This window comes from Colias croceus, chromosome Z (assembly GCF_905220415.1).
Source record: "Colias croceus chromosome Z, ilColCroc2.1".
Classification (NCBI taxonomy): domain Eukaryota; kingdom Metazoa; phylum Arthropoda; class Insecta; order Lepidoptera; family Pieridae; genus Colias; species Colias croceus.
The window spans coordinates 8,255,451-8,264,933 of NC_059568.1; the positions used below are offsets into that span (position 1 = coordinate 8,255,451).

General features: G+C 35.1%; 1 protein-coding gene across 1 annotated transcript; it reads right to left on the reverse strand.

Annotated features, from left to right (window-relative positions):
• Positions 1 to 1,373: 1,373 nt before the first annotated feature.
• Positions 1,374 to 8,662, reverse strand: LOC123705486 (neuronal cell adhesion molecule-like). Its single transcript, XM_045654269.1, has 13 exons — positions 8,596 to 8,662; positions 8,137 to 8,290; positions 7,882 to 8,054; positions 7,507 to 7,620; positions 6,385 to 6,585; positions 6,015 to 6,169; positions 5,639 to 5,783; positions 5,096 to 5,247; positions 4,554 to 4,767; positions 4,072 to 4,287; positions 3,728 to 3,895; positions 3,514 to 3,605; positions 1,374 to 2,541 (listed from the first exon to the last, which is right to left on the reverse strand). The coding sequence occupies exons 1-13, from the start codon at positions 8,660 to 8,662 to the stop codon at positions 2,440 to 2,442; spliced, it is 1,953 nt and encodes a 650-aa protein (XP_045510225.1). The 3' UTR covers positions 1,374 to 2,439.
• Between the last annotated feature and the right edge of the window lie 821 nt (positions 8,663 to 9,483).

Here is a 9,483-nt window from a genome sequence, read left to right on the forward strand (position 1 = left end):
CAGGGTAGCTACCGGATAGATAGAGCAAGTTTTTAAAAGCAAAACGGAAAACTTTTTTTATGTGATTTTATTTTTTTACGGGCCCTTGAAGTTGTGAACATACTGGATAATTTTATCTTTCTTGGCATTTAATTCTTTTTTTATTCCATTCAAACATCTAACGATAGTAAATGTTACCATACTGTATTGGCCTATCTTTCAGCTTAGCAAACAATAAAAAATCAAGCATTTAGCGCAATAATTGACGTCACCATGAGTGAAAATATCATCGTACTCGGCGATAGGTGAAAAATTGAAAAAAACGTCATAACTCCGAAAATACGAAAAATCGCATAACATACATGGGGGTGATTCAGATAGCCCTCTAGGTCCTCTACCTCCCAGCTTCCGTTCATCACTACTTTTTGGGACACCCTGTATTTTAAATATATTAGGTGAAAACATTGGGCTGTCAAAATTCTCTATCACATGTATTAATTATCTATTACAATTTTACGTTATCGATGTTTTACTACATATATATAGAAAATTAATGAAAAAAAAATAATGAGAACGATAAAGTGATAAATAAATACAAATATCATATACACATAAAAGTAAGATCTCTATAATTAAAGACATCAACGCGCGCAATTGTAAGAATTGCGTAAGAACGGTCAATCTTAAGATAGAACTTCAATATTTTTTGCTAATTTTTTTTTAAAGTTTGTACTTTTTATTTAAAAGGCAAATTAAACGGACAGTCGACACTTAAGAGCTTTTGTGTGATTAATCTGTGAGATAACCGCAAGGTTAGGAATGCTTTTTTATTTCATTTGCAATTCGTATGCTAATGTGTCTACACTTAAATAAAAAAATATCGTTAAGATTTTTTAATATTAACGATACATGTAAATAAAATATGACGACAAAAGGAAAAGAAAACATTTTATATGCAATTTTGAAAACTTGTTCTAAATCTGTAATAAATTATTTATTTTAAGAAAATCTTAGACTTTAAAGTAAAAACGTTATTTAAAGTAAACTATAACTCATTATCTAAGGATATCAAAATAGGGTATGTTAATAAAAATACTGTTTTATGTAAAAGTGTATTAAATCATCATTATGATTAACACAAAAGAGTACATAATAGCTAATAGTCACGACAATAAAATCAGATTATACCATACATGCTACTTGGATATAAAATTATCTATAATACAAATACAGCGCGAAAAAGCAGTACAATATACAATGTAACAATATAAAATCTTAATCTTAAATTTGTAAATTATAATTAAACTAGCTTACCGCCCGCGGCTTCGCCCGCTTTCTCTAAAACGATTTGAAATTTAAACTAAACTTCTCTCAAGTTGGATCGAACTGCACATGGTGTGCGAATTTTATTATAATCGGTTAAGTGGTTTAGGAGTCCATTGAAGACAAACATTGTGACACGAGATTTATATATATTAGATTTACAAAATTCTATTCGATATCGCTTTGAAAACTTATTAATATTATGCTCTCTAAACATGTTTCATATTTTTTTAATAATTCATAAAGTTGTACAAATCTTCAACTCTCCCAAAATGTACAAGGCATTTTAATAATCTCCAAGGTGAAAAGGTCTAACATATTTATTGACTCATGCACTGTCCCAGTAACTAAACAATTGCATCTTATTCACAATTATCGTTTAGCCCACAAAGCGAGCGAGCAGTCGCTGCGTGAAGCAGTCGCTGTGTGGAGTCGCTGTGTGAAGCAGATGCTGTTTGAAGCAGTCGCTACGTGAAGCAGTCACTGCGTGAACAGCTCGATTAGTGAGGCCGTGACACTGGCAAGGAAGTCTGTGTTGTCATTTTCCATGGACTTATCGGTTATTTTGATTGCTTCGCGAGGCTGCTCGCTCTGTGGAGACCCGCCTAATCGGTAATTTTAATTGACATTTGAGTTTTTCAACTTAAAAGCGACATTGAAATAAAACTGAATAACAACATATTTACTTTTACAACAGTAACATTAATGTAAGCTATTTATTTGAATTATGACAATGAATTGATTCGCGTTTTACAAATGTATTCGTTTGCATACGATAGAAGAATACAAGATACATAGAAGGCATTTTATATTATGCAAAAAGAGTGAATGTGCCAAGTTCACGTATCAGAAGTGAAACTTCTTTGGCAAAGTTACCAAAATCGTCATCTTACTCCATGACGTAACGGTCTTGCCATGATATGACCTTGAAATTTTACTCTAAACGCTCCTAAAGAAGTTTCATTTCAATATTAATTGTAAAAGTAGTAAAATGAAACATGAATTTATTTCCGTTGATACATTCGTTAATATCGATATGTTTAACGTAGTAATAATTTTATTGAAGTAGACTAGTTTGACTAGATGTCTAAATGTAGGATACATTAATTAGGGTCGTTTATTATGTTCGTTTATTATTTATACGAAATACGAGTGTTGTGAAGTCGGGCAAGCGTCGGGCGTCGGGTGCGCGCAGCCGACGAGAACGCGGCATGAAGGCACTGGGGATGACGTGTATTGCTGCAAACAATTCAGTATATTTATATACCTACTTTTGACGTTATTCTTATGAATATAAGTATAAGATTTAATTCTAATGTTAGTTGTTATACTTTTCGGAAATTGCTTGAAAAAAAATTATGAAATTTTATGATATGTAGTATGCTCAATGCTCATGAAGTCTTATCAAAAGCAACACAGTGTAGTTGGCACACCTGCCAAAAGTGAAACTTCTTTGGCAAGATATAAAGATACCAAAATCGTCGCCTTACTAATGACGTGACGGTGCTGCTATGACGCGACCTTGAAATTTTACTCTCAACACGTCGAAAGAAGTTTGACCTCAAAAAGAAGGTCTATAGGTTGTGTACTGTTTTTTTACTCTAATGTTAAATGACTGGCATAACAACGTTTATCGGGTCAGCTAGTAATTATTTGCATAAGAAGGTATTATGGAATTTCATACGGCAGATCAACTACGTCAAGATTTGAGGACAACTTTCGAGGAGGAGTTGAAATGGATTCAAGGAATAACCATTCAAATAAAACTTCTTCCTAGTATACTTAGTAGAACATAATAATGTATGTAGTAGTAAAAGTATGATGTAACACGGTACCGGTAGGCATATTCGACCGAACATGTGCCTAGTCATGGTTAATTGTAGTATTCAATATTTGTTAATATAATGACGAGAAAGAATTGTTAGTTGTTTGATATGTGACTTCGCAATAAACTGTTAGTTAAAGAGGGTTAAGAACTTTGGTTTAAAAATATAAAGCTCTTTTTAAAGCATCGTTTCTAACAGAAATTATAATATTTTCTACGTTAAGAAACTATAAGGGGTCAAATTAACAACATATTAGGATCATCAAATAGCACAAATACCTATATCATCTATAATTATACATACAACAGATTTTTAATACGCACTTTTGAAAAAAAATGTTTAAGAAAATTCTTATTTTATTACTAAAATAAAGCATAATACTTACATTTTGACAAGAAGCCAATTGATTTACAGTAATATTCGTTGTACCTAACAATCTTTCTTCTCGGGTAAAATCTGGTTCTCGGTGGAATGTGCCTGAAACAGTTAGGTACCTAGTTTTGATATGCAAGCTTAATGAATCTAAGATATAAAATAGTTTTTTTTTCATAAATATATAAGTACTAAATTCGTTGCCATTAATATTATTTCATGCTTACCATCAGAACGAGGAACTAAATCAGGATTTTGTTCGAGGCTATCTCTCTTGTTTTTAAATATTTTAATACATAGAACTGTGCCGGTGAGAGCAGCTACCACGGCTATTATTCCTGCAGCGGCTTCTAAACACTTCGTCCAAGTTTGCGTGTGCGCATATTCTTTTACTGCTGCAAAAAAATAGATCAAACACATTATTATATACCTTATTAGCTTGAATATCGATTATTATAAATAAACTTAACGCTCGGACGGTGTTATAGCAGCGTTACGCCGCATTATAAAATATTGAATTTTTTTTAATCATTAGCAAAGCAAATTGATAACAAAACATTAGGTTTTTTACCAGATGCGCTCAGTGGAGTAATTGTCTGAAGATGTAAGGTCTTTGGTTCACTGCGTCCTCTAGAATTGCTGGCGTACACCACTGCTGTCAAGTTACGCTCATCCTCCATTTCAGGGAGCTGAAAGTGACCGGCTGCATTCGATACATTGTGGATGACTGTACCATCCGTGTTCAAAAGCTCCAAATATACAACCTGTGGTCTTCCTCCATTCCAACCTGTTTTAAATAACTTTTTATATCAGCTTGAAGTGTGGGATAAAAATAGATATAAATAAAGTTTTATGGCATATATTATCTTAGGTAGGTATACAATATTTTCTGATACTTTGATACGTATGTAATTATATTTCATAAGGGTAGATTATTTTTTAGACATTTTAAACAAGTTTCAAAATGTCTTTGTGTACAGTAGGTACAAATATCTTTAATTTGTCTTTTTTCACTTGACACGTTATCAAAAATATGAAATAATATTTATTTACCTTTTTGGCACTGAATTCGTACAGCATTAGGGTAAGATCGCAGCACTACACAATCCGGGGCCCTGGGAGGGCCTCCAGGTGCAATAGTGTATGAGCAGGGTCTCTTCTGTTCCCCAAACGCGTTGGTCGCTCTGCAGAGGAGCAAGCCGACATCGCTGTCGCGCGGCAACCAGGTAAGCGTGGACGAGTAGCGGTGGTGGTGTCCGGACACTTTCTAGATACCATTATCGTATTTTTAGTCCATTGAAATTTTACAATTTCAGGATATTGCATTTTATAGGACGAAACTTTATTTTTGGGTCATGTAATGTAAACTGTAAATAGAAGCTTATCGCCAAGTTTCTGGGGTCGCCGCAATATTATTGAGTGTATTCGCAAGCTGTAGTTAACAATCACGAGTTGAAAAGGGATGTGCGAAACCGAATAGCTATCTTATGTCATTATTTTACTTTATATCTTCTGAAAAGGCATTGAAACAATAAACAAAATAAACGCTTAAAAATAATATGGCCAGTAAAGAGACAAAGATATTTAATTTTTACCTTTACACTAGTGTACAGAGTTCTAGAGTCAGCGAACGTCCAGCTAAACTGCAGAGGTTCTGGAGATGCGTCGACGACACAGGTCGCTGTTTCGGCCTCACGTTCCACCGCTCCTATCGTTTCTTCCTTGCTCGATATACATAACGGACGATCTGTTTGAAGAAATATAATACAAAGTGAATAAAGAATAACAAGATAGAAAAGTACAGTTTTGTTGAAGTGAAATTTCTTTAGTCGCGTTGAGAGTAAAATTTCAAGGTTTGCGTCATGGCACTACCGTCACACCTTGGAGTAAGGCTACGATTTTGGTAAATTTGAATCTTGCCAAAGAAGTTTCACGTCTGACACGTGTGCTCGGCATACACGCTAGTTTATGTATTATTATTTCAGTGTACCTACAACGGTATCACTTAGTGATCGCATCACTATGAACACTTAGGCATATTTTGTATAAGCGATTTTAAGGTGAAATGAGACGAAGTCTACGATACATTTGCATCTTGTATGCGAAATTAGTTAAATAAAAATCTTGAATAAACTTACATCCAACATTGAGCGTAACTTTATCCTCGTAAATACCAGCTGGTAGATGAGAGTTATGGGCCCGGCACACCAAGTCGTGCTTGCTGTCGCGTAACGACGGGGCGAGCGTTAGAGACGACACTGTGTAGTTACCGTCATGCAGTTCCTACAATTAAACATTTATAATTTATATAAAACCATAATAGTGTAACTAAATAGATAGGGTTAGCTAATGTATTAACGAAGTAACGATCTGTATTTTAAAAATATCGCTACGTTTATGGAATTAATTGACCAGTTAGGAATTAGGATAGATGCTCGTTGGATTGATTCTCGAATTCGTGTGTTCCATTCTCGAATCACATATGTAATTATTGGTGATGACTGTAATTATTACCTTATGAACACTGGGTCTAAGTAAAGTGTCCCCCAGGTGCCAGGTTATGGAGGGAGGGGGGACGCACCCTACCACAACGCAGTCGACCACCCGTGGCTGGCCCGCTTCGAAATCAAAGTTGTTGTTCAAACGGATCTCAACTTTTATTGGTGGCACTGTGGTAGAGAAGATTAATATGAGTTCACAGTTTTAATGAATGTGTATTTGTTTTTTTTTTCACATAAATAATATAGTTAGGAGTAAGGACTAGTAAGGATTGTTTTGATCCGATAAATAGTTGACGCATCATTACGAAGTTCCGACGTACACAAAGGGGTTATTGTCGCATCACAGCATTATGCGTAGGTAGTTCACGGCCAGTTGTACTCACGGTACATCTTGATGACAACGCTCGCGCTGAGCGGCTCGGTGACGTCAGCGTTCTGCGCCAGGCACTCGTAGTGCGCGTCCAGCTCGTCCCGCGTCGCGCCCCGCACGCGCACGTCCGCGCGCAACATGCCCGGCTTCACCGAGTGCGCGCGCTCTATCACCACCCCGTTTCTACGCCAGTACACTAATGTGTCCGGTTGGTCTGTATTGGAAATACATGTAATTACAATTGCTGTCTAGATTTAAGTTGGAAAAAAATTGATGCAAAGAATATTAATTATTTTAATATGGTTTTACAACATCTTGATATATTGAACAAATAATAGAGTTTTGAATAGACTTTCAGTGACTTTATCAACAAGTCGTGACATTGGTCAGTGGTCAGTTGGTCACCTATATTGCGCTCGCACAATACATTAATATAATTTCGTACATTGGCCTATTAGCATATTGGCAGTAATCACAAACATTTTCCGAAACTGTACTTTAATAACAAAACCATGAAATATATTGTTTGCTTTCGTTTTTTTTTTCTTTTTCTGTGCCACTTAGTTCAGGATACATCGCCCATTTTTGCAAGTGACTACTATCAAGCTAATTTTCCGTTTGTAGCTTTATTTTGATGAGACGCCCAATAATTTCGTGTACGAAAGTCGCGATTGTGCTAGCTAACAGAGATAACAAGGATAAAAAATTTTGATTTGATGGTTCTCAAATATTTATTACTAACTGAATTTTTTTTTGTTCAATCTCAAGATAATTACCTAAATTATTCGAAAAAATATTTGTCCTACAAAATCTATGGTTGGTTCAAAGAGTCCCCCTTTCCAAAGTGTATCGATAACGAGGTCATCATAAATGATTACTAATAAGCTGATTTTTTTGTTTTCACTTAGTTAATGTTTATATAATTCAACAGACATATTGTCCTACAAATTGCGTAATAAATATTTGAGAACCATCAAATCAAAAATTTTTATCCTTGTTATCTCTGTTAGCTACCACAATCGAGAGTTTCTCACACGAAATTATTCGGTGTCTCATCAAAATAAAGCTACAAACGGAAAATCAGCTTTATAGTAGTCACTTGCAAAAATGGGCGATATATCCTGAACTAACTTACCGTCATCTACTTCACATATCAAAGTTAAATCTGATCCAAGGCTGAGCGGACCCACATAACCTCTTTTAATTTCTTCTTTTGCATCGTTAAATATCCGTGGAATGCCAGGCGAATCTAAAAGCAAAGATCATCGACCTAAGTATATTTTTGCAGACGATAAGTAACGACGTGAAATTTATATTTTTTGCATTATTTTTACCATTCATTCCATAAACTTAAAACCTAAGCTATTAAATACCAAATAGTTTTAATTTCGTATTTAATAACTGTTAAGCTACATATTACTTCATGACATAAAAGCTACATCATTTCAAGGTTATAAGGTTTTTTATGTAGAACTCTAACTCCTTAGTGTGAAACAAACAGTCTACTTACCAACTAACCTAACGTCTATCACATAGTCCAGAGAGGGCGATGCTTGGTAGTGCACCCTGCATCGGTACAAGCCGCTGTCCTGTTCAGTCACCCTCTTTAGAAGCAGTGAAGTGTCGTCGTAGCACGCCCCGGTGTCACACGATGTTCCGAATATACGATCGTGGTTTAACACCCTGCGCCAAATTTATAATAAGTACTTTTTGATAAGTTCTAACAAATATACCAAAATCCTACGTATAATCAATGTATATTTACCTTCTTTCCGTCTCTTCATTGGGAAATCTATATAGAAAGTCTCTATCGTTCTTAAGCCACAGCACGTACGAATCTGGCCCGTCAAGGAACACTTTACCCTGTCCGCACGGAAGCCGGGCGTCCCGGCCGCGAACAGCTCGGAGAACTACGACTTCTGGACGGAAATATATACCTTTGATTATAAATAATATTTATATTATAAACGCGAAAGTTTGTAAGTATGTAAGGATATTTGTTTGTACCTAAGTCTAGTTTCTAGAATACTATAGAAATATGTACTTGCTTTTGCCTTTTGACATAGCAAAAAAACAACGCAATAATTTATATTATGTACCTATAAAGGAACATTTAGTCACATTAATTTAACAAAACAAATATAAATAATGAGGCTGCTAACAAGAGGTAGTACTTCAACCTTCCTGCGGAAGTTTATAAACAACTGTAAAGAAATTGAAATACCTGGATCTATACAAAAAGCGCCTTTGAAGATATTGTAAAGGCAGAAAAGCACTAGTCTTGAAATCATGTTTAGGGCTGAAACAAAAGGGTTTTCGTTATGTATTTTACGCAAGATGTTTTATTGTGTACTTTTTCAGTATCGAAATTGAACGAATAACAATACGAAAATAAACGGCCTCTTTTAAACAAGCACAAGTGAAACAAATTCTTAAGTTAAAATGGTAGATATAATGTGGTGTACGTATGCTCCCAATTTCCTAAATTATGTACATAATATATTGATGCACATTTTTTAATAACTCAGGCCCCGGAATCACAGACACAATAGGGAATCTATTGTGTCGTGGACCGATCGGGCCGCTTGGGGCTCAATGCGATAAATATACAAAAAACACAAAACTAAACAAAAATAGTTCTTAATTATTTAAAATAGCAATGTTTAAATATCCGATAGCATAGAAACCTAATTTATTTACCACACATAACCCAAACATATCAATCATGAATGAACGCAATGACTCATACAAACAAAAAATAAAATAATACAATCAGACGCACAGCCCTATCTACGTCGCACAGCCAGTGTTAGGTGAGCTCCTGTGTTTATGTTACGTTAGGTTCTCGTTAATAGGAGTCGCTCGGAAAGTCACGCGGGTGAAAGGTCAATTTATAGTGGTAGTTTAGAAATGCATCCATACACGCAACCTCCCTCGGCATGACTCACGTGTAGTATTGTGCTATAAACTAGGGTAGGAATAGAAGAAAAGGTCCTTATGGCGTTTTGATGACGTTTTGTAATTAGTAAATGTTTTTTCAAACAAAAAAAAATGTTTTCTTTAAAACCGAGTTTTCTTCATTTTGCAGAGAGCGTAAGTAATATATATCGTA